Below are 20,459 nucleotides of genomic sequence, written 5' to 3'. Positions count from 1 at the left end.
CCAGAAAGCATCACGTGGCAATACTTTTGTCATATGACAGGATGGAAAGAATTTGTCTTATTAGAGGCTGTGCAGCAGAGGTTTACAGAGATCAGAACTTTGTTCAGAGCCCCCCAGGCCAGATGCAAAGCTCGGTCAGTATGCATTTGTAAAATGAAAAATGATAACTCTTCATAAAGCTACCACTATACAGGTCTCTATAATCTGATCTTAAAGGCCATAATCAGACTTTTCTGCATCTGAAATGCAATGCTCCTGTGGCATTTCTGCCAGCAAGAAGAGGTTGAGTAGGGGATTGAGAAAAGTCCTTTTACTGTCAAATGAACATAATTCCATTCTTCATGTGCATCTGTGCAGAGGTGAAGTCCTCCTACTGTACTGCTTTTTTCGCATTTTTACTAGTTCCTGGGTCCTTTTTATGAGCTCTTCTGTGAATCAGACTGTTTTCTTCATTTCATCTACGGAATTTCTTACTAGCTGTTATTTTTAAGGAAGACTTTGGTTTCTCACATGCCTCATGGAAATATAGGCAAATGTGAAAAACATGTACTGGAAAAATCTCCATACTTCAGCAGGCCCAGAGGATTTAATAATCAGCATGAGATTTTCTTCCTCTCAATTACAGACTCTCTTGTTTTAAAAAATAGTACTAATACTATACAAACAAACAGAAAATACCAGTTGCTTCTCTTTCTCAGTGTTTAGTTTTGGATGTCTTCCAGAATCATCTTTTGACTGTGGCTGCTGACATCTTGGGCTAAGGCAGCATTCAGTAGCTTCAATATTACTAGAGGGGCTTTGGGGATTTTTAATTTTTTATTTTTATTTTTTTTTAACAGGGAGGAGCCAGTATTCCAAGTATTCCAGTTTTGTTGTTTGGGTTATTTTCAAAATGGAAAAAGCAGCAGAATGCGAATGGAAAATTAAGGACTGACTCCAACATCTCTTCAGAAACGTGTCAGCCATTTGTTATGGTGAGAGGGAGAAAAACCTTCTGGCAGAGGCTTTAAAATCAGAAAAAAATAAAAAGTTGCATCCTTTCCTATAAGAAATATCAGAGATTAGCCCCTTCAAATTACCACGTCTGAGTGTAACACTTTCCTCAAACTTCAGGTTAGCTGAGCTTTTCAAAATAAACGAATTCCTGCTTCATTTCCACTTGCCAATGCACTTAGGATTAGAAAGCTAGCTGAAGATATGGCCAATTGCAGGTTTATTCAGCCGGTAAGTCATGGTGTATTGGACCAACAGACTACAGCTCTTACTCCTTCCCCCACCTACCATCAGGACCTGGTGGGAAGTAAGCACTCTCATGCTCCCTGGCCAGCAAGATTTTGTAATTAATTTCTGATCCCAATTACATAAAGCATAGCAATTTTTTCCATTCAACAAAAAGAAATGCTATGGCTAGGGTGAAATTTAAAGCCAGGGACCACTGGTCCCTGACAGCTCTTTATACAACATATGTTTTGCTCGTTAGCTGGGCCACGGCCAGCAGTGGGGCCAGTTAGAAAGAGGAGTGGGAGCAGAAGAAGATCAAGTGCTGTCCTTGGAAGAACTGAATAAAATATTTTAAAACAAAATTAGAAGTAGGTAAAGAAAGGAAATCCTGGCTGATCATCTGAGCCAACTAGAGTAAGATGCAACAAACAAGTTAAATCAAAAGTTTGATCAATTTATTCAATGAAAAACACCCCCAACGTTCTGTGCAGTAAGGGTCAAGGTTACACATTCCAAAAGAGCAGTAAAATATGGAAGAGCAAGAAAAAGAAGTATGATGTCTTCAAAGCAATGTTGAAAGTGTTTCTTTTTGGAGTTTGAGTTTTCTGGAAGAAAACTGTAAATAGTCTGAAAAATAAAGGACTTACAGGAGAGAAAATCTCCATTTTAAAGCTCTGACACACTCTATAGAGAGCCTTACACTTTGAGTATTCTAAGAACTGGTGATGTGGCTGAAGACTAGTACATTCAGGATAAAAATCCTCCAAACTTACTTTACTTACTAAGTAAAACAGTAGACCTCTTTTTTTCCCATTCATGGTCTTTCATTGACTTTTCTGAATTCGCTTTTCAAATACTCAGTGCAAGAAGACATCATTAGTCCATAAGAAGAATTCTCCCTACTGCAATAGCATCAGACAGGAAGAGAGAAATTCTGTAGCATGAACAGGAAATATGTACAAGAGTTCAATGAGCAGATTCACAGTGTTTTAAATTAGGAGTGATTTAAGTTATGTGACTTGTGAATGACTTTTCTGAATCACATCAACACCATGTGTTTTTCAGTGCCTGATGTTAAGCGCTTCACATATTTCCGAACTTATTACTTATGAGCTGAGTTAATAGAATGTAAAAACCGGCCTTTTTGACAATGATAAAATACAATTTGCGTCCTCTGAGGAAAATAAGGTAGATACAAGCTAAGCTGAAGTATAGCAACTCTTAACTGCAATCTAAGCATGCACTAAGATAGACCAATAAATGTACAGAGAACTTTAAGGCTAACAGACACTTGGTACAGGAACCACGAACAGCACTTCTAGAGTTAAACACATATATTCTACTTCTGCATCTGGGATTAAACTCTTCTTGACAATTCCCTTTCGCTTACATTACTGAACTAGATAAGATATATTCAAAGTCCAAGCAAACATAAACAATCTTTTTAAAAAAAGATGGCTTTATACGGTAGGCAATGACTGCCAGCTAATAGACATTTAAAGCATTAGCATAGCTGGAACCAGTATTACATAAAGTGATACCCATATTCCAACTTACCTCTTCCCTATGATTCTTTATTGGCATACAGAGAATACTTTGAGTCTTATACCCTGTGATCTGGTCCACTTCTGCATTGAATCTTGGATCCTGAAAAAAACCCACAGTTATTTGACTGCTTGCCTGAAGACCAGTTATTTTTCTTCCCTGGTTTAAAGGTTAAGAAAAATACAACATTTGACTCAACTGTTACCCAGGATAATAAAGGTTCCATTACTAGCTAATAGTTATATAAATTTGTTACTCTCAGTGGGTTAAAACAACAAAACGCATTTATGTGGAACATGAGTGCCCGTGGATAAATACAACTGCCAGAAAGAATAAAAAAACCCCAAACCCTAGGAGAAGCCTTTCTTGAGCCTAGACCATCATTATAATAAACGTATACATGGACTAACCATCCCTACTATAGCTTTTATCATCAAAAAGAAATTACAGAAATATACCGAAAGACATGGCCACAGAGGAACAAAGTTTCTTGCAAATACTGGTGTGCACATAGCTGGTTAAGATGGGGCTGGTATCTGCCTGCTAGTGTCAAGCTTCCATAATTTACTCTGAAGTTAGCACTCCTCTAGTATTAGTCATAGCTACATGTTTATCTATAATATATGTATTATAACCAAAAACATGGTGTCAGGTTTGCATCTGGAGTGGTTTAAATCAATATAGCTCCAAATACATATACTAAAACGGCACTAGTACAACAGCTAATATGGCTTTTTCTTTTCTCAGATTTGTTCAAGATAAATTTTCTTGGCTTACCTCATATGCATTCTTGATGTTGAGAGGCTGGCCTATAGCTGCTACGTGACCCACAATGCCCTTGTTCCACTCCAGGCGAATGCAGTTGTTGGAAGCTTCTTCCAGGGTTGAGCCTTCTGCCACGTCAAACAGCCTGCTTACAAGAAACTTCTCATTAGAGCTGTCCTCACAGACCAAGAACAGGGAATAGCGATCAGCTGCTATAAGCTCATGGATATGTAGGAAAATTTTATGGCAAAGCGCTGTGACATCTAAGTGACTAGAAATATCCTTCACAAGTTCTAATAGTCTTGAGCATTGATCCCCTGCACTGGTCTCAATCCTTGGAGATTGCAGAGGCATCTGTTCCTTCTTCTCAGAGCCGGAGAGGAAGCTCACTGCTCCAACCGAGTCCTTGACAAAAATAGGCCGTAAGGGTCTATCAAATTCAGAAGCAGAGATTTTCCTTGCTGGTGTCCCAGAGTTGGTGGTCTCAGCACAGGCTGGCTGGTGACAAGCACAGGATACACTCTGGGATTTGGTTCCCTCCTTGCAGACTGGGATGGTATGAACTCTCTCAGCAAACCATGCATTAACCATTTCTCTGTAACGAAAATACAGTAAATGATGTAAGTTAAAAATCCTCAGGAACAAATACATACTTCAAGAGGACTCTGAAAAGCGGGTAACTTTCAGCCTTTTCATTCAGTGCATGTGAGTGCACCTTTAGTGCTTCTCTGTATCAATATTCTAATTTTATGCAGCACTTAGCCTAGATTAAGCAGTAATGTTTTATGCCCCATAATAAGGAAGCTATTTCTGCCTAAAGGAAATACCTGAATAAGGCAGAGGAAGACTGCATATGCTGTGGCTTTCAGAATATAGATCAGAAGCTTGCACTGTAATTTTGTGCTTGAGAAGTTCTGGACCTTCCCATTCCTAAGATTTGGATTTCAGTATAAGATGTATATATAGTCATATGAAGACAAAACTTTCTGGTTTAATTCTGTTTTTCTACACCATTTCTAACTTTTTAAAAGATAATTTTTAACTTTAATTCTGTCAAATCACCTGCAGCCACTCCTACTTTTGTCATTTATATACTAGCTCTCAGAGTTAATGAACAGTGCCTCAAAGCACAAAAGTTTTGCTTAAAAACTGTCAGAAAGAAACATGAATACTTCTGATCCAACCCCTTCAAAATAATGAAAAGACAGTTTTCATGCATCTCTCCTGTTTCCTTTCCTTGCAGAAGCAACTCATTGCCTAATTCAACCCAAAAGCCTGAATGCCCCCCAAATTAAAGTTTATCATTAACTTAAAAATGTCACGCATCTCTAGGATTTAACTGTGTTTCTCAAATTAATTTAGCACTACAATGCCAACCCTAATAACATCCTCAGTAAATACAGCATATCTTGAATTATCAATAAGTATACTCATGATATTGATGATATGTGGGCTTTTTCTTATCGCTACATTATTTTCTTGACCAAAATCTGTTGATTTGGTTGTTTGGTTGTTGGTTTTTTTGTGGGGCTTTTTTTTGGGGGTGTGTGTGGTTTTTTTTCCAAATACAGGGCTTCTTATTTCATTTACTCAGTGTCAAGGATTCCTCGCAGCACATGATCTACTCTCAGAAGAAATGTTTTTCTTCTGAATTACATAATGTTTGGGCCTACAAACAGCAAAAATCCTATTAAAAAGACCGATCTTTTGGAAACCTTTCACAGTGGTCATGTCTTAAATTTGGGATATTTTTTATTTGCTCAGCAGACCACAGGAATTTCAAGAGTGAAGCCGAATGAAACCATGGAAATTAGTCAGGTTAGTCAGCCACTGATCAGTTACATGCATCAGTATATTAAATATGAAAAGCACTGTACATTGCCTTTTTTTCCTTACAGAACAGCTTCTTCTATATTGTAGAACGCAATACTGCAAGTACCATTAATTCAAAGTGATGTAATCAATTAAAATATAAAGCCCACAAATATTATTTTTATTAGCAAGCAATCCATACCAGGAAGCTTATTTGTCTTCTATTTGGAAGGTTTGAAAGAGTTTTTCAGATTTTGCAAACACATCATTTGGAGACCTCAACTGTAGGCAAAAAAATTTATGAAAAACTGAATTGATTTAGGAAATCATGTGAGTTTAAAGGGAGCACCTGGGCAAAAGAAAGTAATTATGTTACTCTACCCACTCCACTTCAGTGCAAGCTACCTAGTAACTTTTTGCTCCTTAAAAAACTATATCTGACTGAAGTATCACTGTATAGCACTGTAAAACCAAACTCTTCTCTTATTTACACCAGTGCAACTCCAAATAAATGGATGATAGACTTCCCTTATTTTGGCTTCTATCTGTGCACTGCGGTCCTGATCATGCAAAACCTTACATACATGGTTAATATCATTTATAGCCCCAGTGGTCTTGAAGGCTGAATGGTCAGTGTGGTCGCATATGATGTTTGTGAATCTTCTGACAATGAGTATCCAAAACTGCTGAATGAAAACTTGGACACAATCAAGAAAGTGGGAGTTTTGCCTGAGTTCTACAGAGCTAGGATTTCATTCAATGTTTTTACATTTTCCATGAAGCTCCTGGAACAGTGCTTGCTGTAGCAATAACACATCTCAATCAACATCTATTATAAATTTCCCAGCTATCTAAAGCTAGTCCAGTTACTGGAAACATGGTGCCAGAAAACACAATGAATTTCCACTGTTATTCTGAAAGAGTTGTGGTTCATTGCTTAGCTACTTACTTTTAAAGGAAGTAAGCTCTGCTTTTTAAGTATATTAATAAAACCTCTCAATTATTTTTCTTTATTACAGCAGTGGTACTTTTTTTTTGGTGGAGTTACCTCATCCAAATGTTTTCTTGCAGTGAAGAAGCATAAAGAACAACTATTTATTATTAGAACTTTGAACTTAACAAGATTACTTTACAGTACTTAAACAGGATAAATATTAAATGTGGGAGCTGTGAACATGTCTTACTGAAATGCATAATGCTATCTGCATAGGGCAATATCACATGTGAAAATGCTGTTTCAATGACAGTCAAAATAACAAGCTCGTGTGTGATAATTTGGAATTTTCATTTATGAAGCTGAATGAGAAAACAGATTAAAAATTCATGGTTAAAATGACCAAAAGTATCCTTAAGAAAAATAAAAGACTTAAAATGTAAAAATGTGTAAGTAAACACAGTACAGCCTCTAAATCAGTGTTGGTAACTCTTGTCATCGTATGTATTGTGTTACATGTGGGTTCTTTTTGTTCCACTTTAATCTTCTCAAGAGAAGAAATTAACTGGAAATTGTAGTATTTTCTAAACAAAATGTAGCATCTAGCACTAAGGCTGCAGAAAAAAACTGTGAACTGGGTGCATTTAAAGCCTTAGACAAAGAAAGTATACAGAATACTCAGAAGTTTTAAAAGAACGCTTGTGACTTGACCCAGTTTCATGATTGTGGATGGTGATTTGATTTTTGAACACCAAGAACTGGCACTTAGGTAAAATAAGATTTAAAAGTAACTGTAATAACCTAGTTTCAGATGGAGAGCATTCTTAAACAAGCAAGTGATTAGGAAGCTGTGCACTTTGTCTAGGTGTGTTTGAAAATGCTCAGGTGCGAACCTGTACTATTACTGAGTGACAGCAATTTGTAGAGCAATCTTTGATTCACTGCTTATTTACACATGAGTAAAGGAGAATATAAAATGCTATCATTTCACTTAGATCTGTTTTACACTGAATTTACATACATGGATGTGTTGATAAAAGATACACAGCAGAGAAAGAATCAGGTACCCTTTGTAGACAAAGCAAAAGCTAAAGCAGAAATTTGGTTTATCAGTTGAAACCTGCCATTTTATTTATTCCGGAGTGTTGTGTAATGATGGCATAGTAACAGTAATCAGTAGGAACAATGTATTCTAAATTCTAATACCAGTTCTTAACCTGTGGCCATGAGATAATTTAGTTTTTACCTTCCTGCATTTTTACTATGTAAAATAAGTATTAATTTCTCTGTCTTACGGAGGTTATTAAGCGATGTGGAACATAACTGTGAAATCTTTCACATGAAAGTAATTACATACCTAACAAATAGTCAGTTCTTAGTAAAGGTAACTGTGTTATTTATGAGGCACTTTGACATTGAACAGAACTATATATGAAACTGTATAATTATGAGTAACATATTCCTGTCCCCTTTAATGTCTCTTAGATGATGGTCCAATAATTTGCCAGCATAGCATGCGATTCTCAAAAACACTCTGTAGGTTAACAACAACAAATCCTTAACTATACTGTTGAAAGCATGGTTTTCAACTTCAAACCATTTAGCCATTTCTATTTGGGCAACAGGAAAGCTGTTCAAATTCAGCTGGAATAAGAACAGTGTTCACTGACCTTTACTGAATGCTGCTTCTAACAAGGAAGCTATTTAGCTCCTTTTACTAAGTTACGCACACGGGTGGAAGAACTAGTATTTCACATTAACTGACATACGCTAACTCTGTTTAAAATATATCAGAGTTTTGACATGCATTTGCTTGTTGACACACAATTCTATTCAACAATGCCTGACAAGAAGAGTATTATTACTAACAGAACTACTTTCTCAGCACAGAATTAGCTCAACGGCTATCTGATGGCAGACACATACTGAACCACAAGTGATGTTACCGGAAGTTAGTAACAAGTGCTATGATTAAGAGATCATTTTGAAAGGACTACAGAAAGAAACACACACTTGCTACTACTCGATTCCTATGAATAATCTTCAGTATGCATTGGCATTGTCAATAGCTGATTGTAAGGGCAAGACCCTTGCTGTAGAAGTAAATTTAGAAGTTGCAGGAGTGCACTAAACAAGAGCAGACACCGATCCATACTGATCTACACAAATAGTTAAACCCAATGCAATGCCTCCATCCCAGGATAGTAATCTCTGCAATGTTGAGGAGCTGCAGGCGTGAGCACCCATTCCTCATGAGCTGCATGCCTCCTTTACTGCAGTATGTGCCGCCACTCAAAACAGCTATAATTTATCTCAGAGTTCATGAACAAGAATAGTTGAACTAAAGTGAAATTAAGTATTTTTTAGTCACTTCTATCAGCCAAATCCAGTCTTTCCTCTATAAAACAGTTTCAAAGGAGCATGACAATAGTGACTGTTGAATTTGGCTAGTGACCTCATCAGCAGATGACAAAATTGGAGAGGAATCTTGAAGAGACAGGGATGAGAAGGGGATGAAAATATGATGGCAGGTAAAACATCTGAATTAGAAAAAATAATTGGGTGACCCTCCTCTCTATAATCATTTGTATACAAGTACACACCATCTGCATTACATATTCAGGGGAATTAAGACTCTGTGGCCCTGGTTTGTTACACTCCGTACAGGAAGCAGACTTGTCCCTAAAGCAAGAAGTTGTCAGTATGAATAGGCAACAAAACCAGAACATCACTGGGTGACAAAACACAGGCACAAGGAAGTAACATGGATTGAGCCAGGTCATGCAGAACAATACAAACAGACCTGAAGATAACTTCAGATCTAAGACCTGAAGAGATCCTTGCTTTATTTCTTGTGCCTTACCTATCAAACTGTGCTGACCTGGCACTAATTACTATTCTGCTTGTACACTGGGAATATTAAATAATTTATTGTACCCATCTTTGCATCATTGTGATTAGCTTCAAAATACAGGGCATACTTCTCAAACAAAAAGATACCAAAAATCCCCACCAACCCCTCAAACAGTGAAGATAGCCAGATTATAATTGTCTTGCTCACACGTGTAACCATGCTACATATGTAATACCATACTAGTGTGACCATTCAGCAAGTATTTGGTATCTTTGAAAAATCTTGCAAAAATGGAGCACGAAAGTAATACTGAGATGCAACAATGATAGCATACTGCATCTTATCTTGCACAAAGAATGTATAATAATCACCGTGCCATAAGAGGATGGAGCAATGAGTAGCTTTCAGTGAAACTTTTTTTTTCAGTGAAACAAAAAAATTCCCCATTTTCTCTGTTGCTCATAAATCCTTTGTGTAAACAATGTGTAATGTTTCAGTAGCTGTGTGGACTATTATGCTAATTTTTCATTCAAACTAGCAGTTACTGATAATACACTGCAGGAGAGAGATTCACACCAAACTTGCCTAATAGAAAATGCCAGCTTTCAGGTATCTGAATTCCTGTGGCCTAATCCTGGTAGTGTTGAAATCAACAGTATTTCAAGCCAAGCTTTGTAACTATTTTCTCAATTGCTTTCCTTAAAATAACCACTAGATGTCTTCAAATTTCTTTCCCACATCTTGACATAATTTAGACATAGAAATAATTTAAAGCATTAGCAACAACTTCACAACTATTCAGTTTTAACAAATGAGTTTGAAACTCAAAGTCACTTGGATATTATACTTGCCTACCCATTTTCTTTCCAGTATTTCCTATTTCATGATCATGTTCTAAGAATTTTTGTCTCCTTTCTGGCCATGGAAAGATTTAAGTAAACTGTTTAAGGCCTCAAGAGATGGAAAACAGTAAACTGACTGTAAAAGAAGTGTTTTCAAACCAACTAGAAAAGTAGATTGACAAAAACAATAGTTGTTTTTCCTTAAACCCTTTCCAATTATAGTTACTAGAGATGCTATTTCTAACAGTCGTAGGCAAACAGTTTTTGAAGACAAAGTATGACTTAAAAGCCAGTACCAATTATTTTGGCACAACTAAGTCAAATATATAAGCATACATTTAACTTCAAACATGTTAAGTAGCCCAACTGACTTCTGTTTGAATACAGATCTAAATTAAGAACTCATTCTTGATTCAAACCATGCTCACGGAAGAGTGAAATAACTGTTTAGAACTGTGAAATAACGTAAATCTTGTCTGAATGCTCATATTCTTTTTTAAAATAGGAGGCAGAGCTTTGCTTTATTATTTGAAGCAAAAGTATTTGAAGTGGAGGACTAACACTAACAGGCTGTTCTTGGCTATTTTCAAGTTTTCTTTAACAACTAAACTGCAAGCTTAACTTTTCACAGGAAAGCTTTCTTCCATGGAAGGGACTTTCTATTCATACTGTAAAGACAGGCAGAATAAATACTCAGGGACTGAAGGTCAAATTGCAAAACATGACCTTTATTTCTCCTCCAAATGTTTACTTCTCTTCCACACTCAAAAAAATTTAAAAATAACTATATACCTAATTATTTTCTTGTGGAAAAGAACAGGACAATGCCAGTGAGTTAGGTGAAAGACAGAGTAAAGGTCAACTTCACACCTGCCTGGAGACCTCACCAAAGTCTTAGGCACCACTTCATTTCCACTTAAATTCCTAAAATAGGGATTAAGTAGGACTTAAGTGGTGCAGAGGCTTTGGGATGGCTCTCTGTGCTGGGGTGAGTTCACCATAATGCACAAATAAATGGGAAAATATATATCTTTTACTAAGCAAATATATTTTGTGGCTATATTTTCAGTGCCAGACCTAATGTGAAATTACAACCATGGAGTTATTCACAAGGGCCATTTGAGCAGGGCTTCTTTTCTGGCACTTTGTAAATAGCTCCTTTTGTGCCTAATGCCTTCCCCCCCCCCCCATTTCCTTCAAGTAAATCATAAAAATAAGAAAGCATTCCATCTGAAATTATGTATGTTTCTTTGCCACTAAGTATGAGAAAGACTTGTATTCTGTGGTTTTCTTAATTATATTTATTCATGACAAAAGCCAAATGCTTCCTCTTTAATGGTGAAAATTAAAATAGGTGGTAGCATATTAGTTCAAGTCAAGAATGTATTGTCTAAAGTTGCTTTGTTTGTAAGTCTTCATCTGAGCCATATATTCCCACACAATTAAGCTTTAATCTAGCATTCAAATAAGGATGAACATAGGCTATGATGTACTTGATTTGACCTAAAGACATCATGGGTGATATACCATGGTTTTTATCCTTGTGCAGAGAGCTAGCACAATTTCAACGCACTATGGAAGTCTCACTTCAGCTTCAAAATTAGACCAATTGGTATTTTTATTCTATATAAGAATACAGACATAAATTTCCTCCTAACATAATGATTCTTCAATACATGCCCAACAAAAAACTTCCACGAGTTTCTACAATTTAGAAATAAAAGATATCTGACTTTCTTGTCTCCTGCAGAGACAATGTATGTCTCTGCTCCACTTTTCTTCCCAGTTTCCAGAAATTTGACCCTGTTCTCTAAAGTCTTCTTAGGAAGAGCAAAAAAATGGAAATGAGATTTCAAATGCCTATTGGCTTTTGATAAAGTACTGCAATATGGTAATAAAGTTACCTTGAATCAAAATAAGGCAAAAAGATTTTAACTGCTAACAGTTCATCCCATCTTATCTTTTACCTGTCCTCTAAGGTTTAGCAGTTGTATTTTCATTAATGTAATGTGCACACCCATTTGTTTCTTTATTACCTATAGCAAACTGTATGTAGTAAAACCACATTCTCTTTGCAGCTGTTCAGCACTATCTGTTGAGTAGTTTATCTTCACACCAAGGATTCTGTGTAGGAGTTCAGGTTATAGCTTTTTGGGCATTAAAGATGTAAATTGATAGTAAGTGATTTCTTATCGTTTCTCAAATGACAGTTTCTTTGACAATAAAACAGTAATTGCTGTTTTAGACATCGTTTCCAAAATACTCTGGCACACACCTAGCTTTATTTCCAAGAATAAATGCCAACAATACTTAATCACATTTACAACTTCATGCATGTGAGTAACATTCCTTACCTTCCCAAGTGCTTTTTGAATCAGGAGCTTGAAGTATTTTGGCATGACCTTAAAACTTTGCAGTTATCAAGAAAGGCATAAAGATATGGATATTTATAAGTGGGACAATTATGGAGATCATTAGATGAGCAATAAAACTTTCCAAGGTTTCACAGAAATCGGGGGGGGGGGGGGGGGGGGCGGGGGGGCGCGGGGCGCAGTTCTGTATTTCATTCTCAGAAAAGTTTTGCCAATATCTAAAAAACCCAAGCAAGTGGGAGAAAATTCTGATTCCTTCATTAACACTACTGTTTCATGTGGTTTTCAAACCATGGTCCAAACAACCAGTGGATCTGCAGTCCTCCTGTAAATGCTTCACATATGGTAACTTAGAAAAGCAAGTCCCCTTTCAGCATGTTCGAACAATGTGCACAGGATTCTGCACCTCCACTGGATAACTGTTAGGGGTCCTTCAATCATAGAGGCTTAAAACCCACTGCCTACTTCCCAAGGTCACGTTAGGGATGAATATGGCTCATACCTGTATATTTTTAGGATTATTATTTTTGGTTTGTCAGCAATATCTTTTTAAGAAAAGGCACAGGCCAAAGCACATTTCATTGCAGAAAATCTTTGACAGCTCTATCTTAAAAAATCTGAATTTTTATACACCATCTCAAAAAATTAATTTCCTTCCAATTAGAAAAAAAAATACATATATTACCAAACAATGACTTGACCTAAAGCATATGACATATAATATTTATGAGATTAAATATCAAATAGCCAGCTCAAAATGAAAAATATTTTTTAAAAGCCCTCTAGACACAGAGATTAGAAGGCAAATGTCCTCAGTAATTTAGTACTGCAGGCAGCACATTACGAACTAATTGTCCATCAGCCATGAAAAACAAATAAACCCCAAACAACTGTATTTGAGTTTTTTCAAAGTAATAAATGTAATTGATATATTCAAGTTGTGCAATTTCTGAATTTCAGTACATTCTCCCAGTAAACGCCACTGAAATCTTTAGTGAAGCACTAAGAAGTACCATGCAGTTAATGACATTTCTTTTTCCAACTACAACTCCACCTTACCTCATTTGTAAATGTTTCCCAGCCCTGCTAATTAGCCAAGGTGTATTTATAACAAAAAAATTTTACCTTATTTCCAGTAAAAGGAGAACAAGACTTGGGTTAGTAATTTGTATCTGTCATGCCATGCATTTAGGAAACCAGACACAAACTGCCTGGAACAACGCAGTTGCCTCTAACTGAGAGGAGAATTTCGACTTTGTTTTGGCAGTCTGCTCCTTCAGATCGCAAAGACGACTAAATGAGATTCACTCCCGTATTTTTAAGATTAGGGACAAGCTGGAAGTCAGAAACACAGAAATATTCCATAGGAGGTTAAAGTAAGTATGATGTTTGAACATGATGACAATGCATGGATTTTTTTTTTTTAAAGAAATTAAAAAGATGAAACTTTAGGAAAAGAAAAAGGGTAACAAATTCAGCCATAAATGCAGTACAATTTTGTGACAAAGGCGGCTGCAGATTATGCCTTTATAGCATCTAGCTAGAACAATTGTATTTGCAGCAGCTACAGAGAGCCTGTAACAACAGTATGGGTAAACATAGGATACAATCTAAAAGAAGAATAATTTTACTTCAAAACCTTTCTGCTTTCTGAGAAGCCAGAGTATGATAGGCAATTCTAAAACTTTGAAGGGGGGAAAAAAAATAACAAGAAGAGCTGAAACAAACAACAACAAAAAAATAAATACCTTAAATTTAGTAGGAGCTTAGACATTTAGAAATCTTGAACCCGTAAGTGGCAAACTCTCCAGCCAGGTTTGTCAGCCAGCACACCGTATCACTAAGTGAACCAAATTCATCTTGTCACTGAGTGTGCTGGTGATACACTTCCCTTTTGTTGTTCTGCACTTTGATCATACTGTAACAACACTACATGGATAATAGCTACTTACTATCTCTGAACACCACTTGTACAACATAAAGTAATAAATAACTGATTCTCTAGCTTACTCACAGGATCACTGTTTATTCGCATACTCAAAGGAGGGCACATTTTAAAGCTACTCGCCTGGACTACAGGCTTATAGGATTGCAGCTTTGCACTGCACAGGTGGAAGCCAACACACATAGCTTTATTGCAGAACATGTCAGTCCACCTAGCCATCAAAGGCTGGAGGAAAGCAGTAATGAGGCCTGCCTGTAGATGCTACCAACCTTGAGGCATCGCAAGATCAAAATACAAGGTGTAAGCCACTTGCATATACTTAGCTTCTACAACACATGTTAGGGGAGAGGAGGAAAACAGGTGCAAATTTGTTAAGTAGATGACCTGCAGCCCTTCTCCACAAGAATGCAGAATACAGATCGGGAAGCCTAGCAACTCTTAGCACAACAATTAATGCAAACTAATAGTGGAAAAAAAAAAACAACCAACCAACCAGCATTTTCCTTTAAAGTACCACCTTACGAGAAAATATAATTTTTATTTAAGCCATGAAAACAGAAACTAATATCAAACTGACTAATGCAAAATGGAACAAGAGGTAACTATTCAATGACTACATGAGATTATGTGACTCCCATACTTAAAAAAAACACACCACAACAACAAAACACATCTGCAGGCATGAGACCACCCAAAGCAAGCATTTTAAGTATTATTTAGTCACCTAATTAAAACATTTTTTTGGTGGAAATTACCAAAAGAACTACTGTATAAAACACTGTAGGGAATTCATTAATTGCAGGGAAAAATATTTAATACCTATCAAAATGCTAAATTAGGTTCTGATTCAAAGTTCATTACTATCAGCTAAGAGGGCTTGTGTTACTCTGTAATAAATGGTTGAACTGCTGATCTTTCCCTATTCCCCTGCATAAATATTTGAGAAACAGAGAGAGAAACTATCCTTACGCATTAGCAATTGTAGCTCGCAATGTGAAGTAGAATATGCCTCTGTGCTCTGCAAAATACCAAATTAACTAACTACTTGGTCTATTGCTTTTAGGACGTGTGAGGACCTTGTCATATTATGAAGCAAACCAAAAATTATGAAGCAGTAATTTAAGATTAGAAAACACTTGAATCTCATTCAAGGAAAGCTGTTTTACTCGACAGAGTAATGCAATGCTAAGTAAGCCTCTGTTCAATGTATTGCTGTTGTACAAAGTTTCAACCGAAAGCATGGCAATGAATTTTAGGGGTTTTCTCTTTTCAAGCTCTAAATAACACTACAATGTAAAACATTACACCTTTTTACAGAGTACATCTGTTCTTTCAAACCACTCAGCATTACAGGATATCATTTTAGTGAATAAAATTTGAACCAACATTTAGTCAAGTAATTTGTCATTTGCCTTTTCAAATAAAAGCTTACATATAAAAGAGATATTCCTAATTATAAAGTTACAGTTTTCTATCTATACAGTAAGGACAAAAAAGAAAACATTCCACGCAAGACAGCTGAGAAGAGAGTTTTGAGACAAACACAGTTTCCATCACTTCAAAAACATCACAGAATTGTTGCCAAGCGAGAACTCAAAGTCAACAGTTTTTCTGCAAAACCCTCCCTAAATGCAGAGGCATCACCATCATGAGAGACATGACTGAATCGCATCTTATGAACCACTGCCTCTCCTCAGACCCACACAAACACAAAACTGTGTCCCAGCATTAGAGAGGAAAAAAAAAAAAAAAGGAAAATTAAAAAAAAAAAGACTAACCAAACCTAAACCGCTCCACGGGTAAAACAAATCTGACACAGCAGTTACTATTAATTAGCATTCCTATTTGTTCAATACTACTTCCAGTTTCCAAAGGAAGTGTGACAGGCTGAACTAATAAAATGTTACTTCTCAAAGCTGCTAACACCCTATTTCCTGGGCAAACAAACTACCCCCTCAGCCACGTACCGTGCACGAGTGTTCTGGAGAATACCAAGGCTAACTACTTCCATCTAGGCATCCTACACCTATGCACAGCCTTATTAAAAAAAAAAACAAACATAAAATCAACATTTAAAAGACATTTTAAAAGGCATTTTTATTGTTTTTCTGTTAAATGAACCTAAGGAAGAAGCAGCAGCAGAAAGGGGTCTGCCTGACAGATGGTCACAAGAAAGCAGGTGACCCCTGAAGCTTTGCAGCTTACTGCGAGTCAATTATTAATGGGGATTTCTCTTCTTACCGCCCCATCCCATGCAGAGAGGAGCAGCAGCAAAACCTCTTTCAGAGCGCGTCCATCCCTGCTAAGTGACTTGGGAAAGAAGTGAACCGGCAGCGGCGAGCAGATGGTGCGGCCGGCTCAGGCGCGCGTCCGAGGAACAAACCGTGGGACTTACTAACCCGAGCTCTCCACTGCGATACACCGTGGGAGGTGCAGATCGCCTGTGCTCCCCGCATCCCCACTGCTTTGTTTATCGGAAAATACTCAAAATGGAAACCTGACTCCACTTCTAAAAATAGCCTCATCTACTCGATTGTCAACTTGGAAGTTTGAGCAAATACCTCGTCTTATCTCCAAAAGGCAGCATGTCAAGCCAGGGGAGAGGCACCCAGGCGAGCTCCTCAGGGCTTTTACCTCAGGTTCTGTGCGAGAGCCCAACGCCACCGCCAGGCGCGCGCCGAGAGGCCGCCCCCTGCCGGCCGCGCGCTGCCCCCCGCCCGCCGCCCCCTGCCGGCCCGCCCCGGCGCCCGCTCCCCTCAGCGTCTCCGCGCCGCGGCCGCCGCACCCCGAGGTGCCGGTGTCCCGCCCGGACAGACCCCCGCGGCCCCCGGGGGAGCTCCGGGCGCGAATGCACAGCGTACGGCTTCAGCGGCCCCGCACGCCTCGCCAGCTGCCTGCCTTGGCGCCGAACCCATCGCCCTCGCCGTCCGGTGGCCGCCGAGGGGCCAGAATAAGGTGACAAGCCCACGGAGCGAGCGAGGTCGCCATGGGCAGCGCTTTGTTTCGGGTCACTAAGTAATGACATAAGGTGCCCTCCCGGCGAGGGGTTACCTCAGGCTCCCACAGATTTCCACTCAGTTGCACCGAGGGCGGGGGAACCGCGCCGCGCTCCGCTCAGGCGCTGGCCCGGCCGTCCGAGGCGCGGGAGGCACCGCCGCACAGCGCGGCCGGCCGCAGGGCAGGCAGCTCCGAGGCCCCGCGGGCGCTTTTTGTCTTTTATTTTTTTTATTTTCAATGCAGACGGCAAAAGGGGGGGGGGGGGGAAGGGAAGAGCGACCTTTTGCTGGGAAGAAAAGTCCGGCCTCTCCCCGCCGCCGCTCCCGTCTTACCTTGTGGCTTTCCGAACAAAGTAAGAGCGGGTAAAGTCGCCGTGATCGTCCAGCCACGCTTCCACCGCTTCCCGCTCCGGCGGGGGGGGGCAGCTGCGCTCCATGCTCCGCTCCGCGCCGCCGCTCTGCCTCCGGCCGCCGCCGCTTCCCCCTGCCGGCCCTGTGCTCGCGGCCGGGGGGGAGCCGGCTGGCTGCCGCCCCGCTCCCAGGTGCTGCCCGGCCCCGGCGGCACCTCAGCGCATCTCCCGCCGGCTCCACCTCCGCAGCGCCCCGGGGGGCTGCCGCGCCCCGGGCCCGCCCCACCACGGCCCGTCCCACCCCGACCCGGCCGCACCGGCGGCAGCCCCCGGCCCCGGCGGTGCCCAGCGCGGTGGTGGCGGGAGGGCGCGCTCGTGTGCGCGGCCCCGCGGCGGGCGGCCCTGCGGCGGCGTGGCTGGGCCGGGCGCTCCCCGCGGGGCTGGGGGCAAAGGCAAGCCGTGAAAAAGTAATTTGTTCTCCCGCTGTCTGGCAAAGGGGCTCGTCCCGAGGTACGGCCTGCTTCGGTGCTAACAGGGTGTTGCTTCGCAGTGTTTTGCCCTGGGTGTCAGTGTGTGATCTTTGACAGACCTCAGCCTGGAAAGCGGTGCTAAAGCCCTGGCTTTTCAGTCCTTCATGCCTGCAGTTAGGCTTTGAGATCCATTTTACATGTTCAATAAGCGCAGCCTAGTTTTGAAGATGCTTGACACGCAGCTCCTACTTTCTCCAATGTTACACAGCCAGGACTGAAATTTTGGTTAACGCTGAACATCACTCTCATGTATTGTAGTTCCATTCCAAGGTATGCATGCACTCACACTTGTAATTATTTGGAAGCTGCATTCACAAAAGACCTTGCACAAAGTATGATGCGCATGTGTGGTTTCCTGTGTCATCACGTGCAGTATCTTTGAAGGTAAGATATGAATAACAAATAGCAGCATGTTTCTGGGGAAAGGGACGTACAGGCTCTTTAAAATCATTCTCCTGTGTAATCAGTTGAGAAAGATCATATAAAATGTTTTCTGCTGCTCCTAAACCCCTTTGAGTGCATGCAAAGCAGCATTCTTCAGATAGAGCAGATATCCCTGCACACCTTAGCAATTTTTTTTGCAGTGCATCTGGAGATCTCGGTGGGATTCTGCAGCCTGAGAAGGAGCAGCAGCAGGAACTTCACAGCAAAGGGATTAAGAGCCTGTCCATGAGCTTGGGGAAAGTTTCCTCTTCTGTGTCTTTGTGTCACATCTGCCCATAACGCTCACTTGGACATGTGTGTCTTTTGGCTGTGTGAGAGTTTGTGTGTAATAGGAGGCACTCTGAAAGGGAGGTTTTACGTGAATGTTACTCTGTTATAAAAGGAATCGCAGGAGAAACTTGCATAGTGACCAAAGAGCAAAAGAGAAGATAAGGTATGAACCAGTTAAGATATGCTGCAAGAGTCAAGACACTATTCAAGGCAAAGAGAAATCTTTCAGCAGGGAAACAGAATTACCAAGCAAACTGCATAAACAGACAACATGGCAATAAATGAAGCCAATGTTTAGTGTTAAAGCCTGGAAAGTATGGTATGTTAGAAAAAAAGAAAATAAACCTTTCACATAACTCATAGACTTCTAAATTAACTGTTTCGTGTTAGGAAAAGGGTTTTGAGGTTAACAGTGTACATGGCAATGAAAGCTTGTAAGCTAGGCAGAGCTTTTAGAATGTAACACCATGTTAGAATGCTTAAGAAGTATAACAGAAATTTAAAACATACAATTGTAAAATGCAGATTTCATAAATGTCTGAAATGGCATTCCCTGCATGGTCTCATATGGAATATTGATCATAGTACTGCTCATCACATCTCAAAAAGCAGAATTATCAGAGGTGACCTAGAGAGGAAAACCAAGAATGACCAAACACACGGAAATACCTTTTCTATAAAGAGGCAGAAAGAGTTTGTTTACAAAGGGTTGAACAAAAATACATAATTACTAGTATTTAAAAAGTAAGATAGGATTTTCTCTCTGTCTCATAGGAGAATAACAAGGTAATGGTCAATGAAATTATGTCAGCTGCAATACGTTTTACAATTTCACCTAATCAGGAGTAGCACTAATAGAAATAAGCATTTATACTGTAGTAGCATCCAGTAAGCCCCAGTTAAGAACAGATATTGTACTAAGCACTGTAAACATGTTATGTTGAGTACTAGGCTAGCTGAGAAGCATACAGCATCCCTGTACATCATGCCACAAAGCTTGGAACCTTTAGGTGAAGCTGCCTCTACCTGCCAGCAGCTGCTCAGGCTGGGCCAGTAGATGTATGACAGTGTACCAAAGGAGGGGGAAGTTGGGCAGTGCAACAGCACTGCTTTGCTATTCAGCCCACAGATAAGAATCAGTAAAGCCAATGCAAATTATTATCTTCCTGTAAATTCAATGGTAAAGCAGCAGTTCAAAGGATTGCTACCCAAGCAAAGAATAGCAGAGTCTTTCCCAAAAGAAATAAAAATGGAACAGTGGGGGGAAAAAGGGATACTGTCTCTGTATCCGATGAATTTCCATGAATAATAATGAACATGCTGTTTTCATTTTTAAGGTGACAGGAGGGGATGAAGGCCAAGTATAACAAAGAAGTTAACGGTAAAAGTGGAAAAAGTCTTCCATGATTCTGGCTTCCAAAGTGCTCTGAAAAAGCTCCGTGTATCTTAGCTCACGCCCAGCTTTCCAGTTTGTTTCCAGAACTCGGATGACAGAATTGATGTGCAGTAGCTATAAACCTGAGAAGGGTTTGTAGTAATGATACAAATAAGCATGTCAAGTTTTAAATCGGCTTGTGGC

At 39.6% G+C, this 20,459-nt stretch overlaps 1 protein-coding gene and 1 long non-coding RNA gene across 7 annotated transcripts in view; one reads left to right on the top strand and one right to left on the bottom strand.

Annotated features, from left to right (window-relative positions):
- The window catches only part of PDE5A (phosphodiesterase 5A), a 139,637-nt gene that overhangs the window by 48,752 nt on the left and 70,426 nt on the right, over positions 1-20,459 (bottom strand). For 2 of the 5 annotated variants that reach the window (XM_055721547.1, XM_055721555.1), the window contains exons 1-3: positions 17,620-17,905; positions 3,544-4,126; positions 2,779-2,868 (exon numbers count right to left, since the gene is read on the bottom strand). In XM_055721547.1, coding sequence (XP_055577522.1) covers positions 2,779-2,868; positions 3,544-4,126; positions 17,620-17,723 — 777 coding nt within the window. In that variant the 5' untranslated portion in view covers positions 17,724-17,905. Of the gene's footprint in view, positions 1-2,778; positions 2,869-3,543; positions 4,127-16,257; positions 16,434-16,851; positions 16,942-17,619; positions 17,906-20,459 lie in introns of those variants that run through there. The other 3 variants (XM_027797563.2, XM_027797562.2, XM_027797560.2) reach the window with 3 other exon arrangements.
- The window catches only part of LOC129736903 (uncharacterized), a 109,427-nt gene continuing 106,019 nt past the window's right edge, over positions 17,052-20,459 (top strand). For both annotated transcript variants that reach the window (XR_008734077.1, XR_008734074.1), the window contains exon 1: positions 17,052-17,245. This is a non-coding gene — a long non-coding RNA (uncharacterized LOC129736903). The remainder of the gene's footprint in view (positions 17,246-20,459) is intronic.

Source organism: Falco cherrug, chromosome 1 (assembly GCF_023634085.1).
Source record: "Falco cherrug isolate bFalChe1 chromosome 1, bFalChe1.pri, whole genome shotgun sequence".
NCBI classification, from domain to species: Eukaryota; Metazoa; Chordata; class Aves; order Falconiformes; family Falconidae; genus Falco; species Falco cherrug.
The sequence above is the reverse complement of the archived record's forward strand: the minus strand, read 5'-3'. Positions and strand labels throughout refer to the sequence as shown.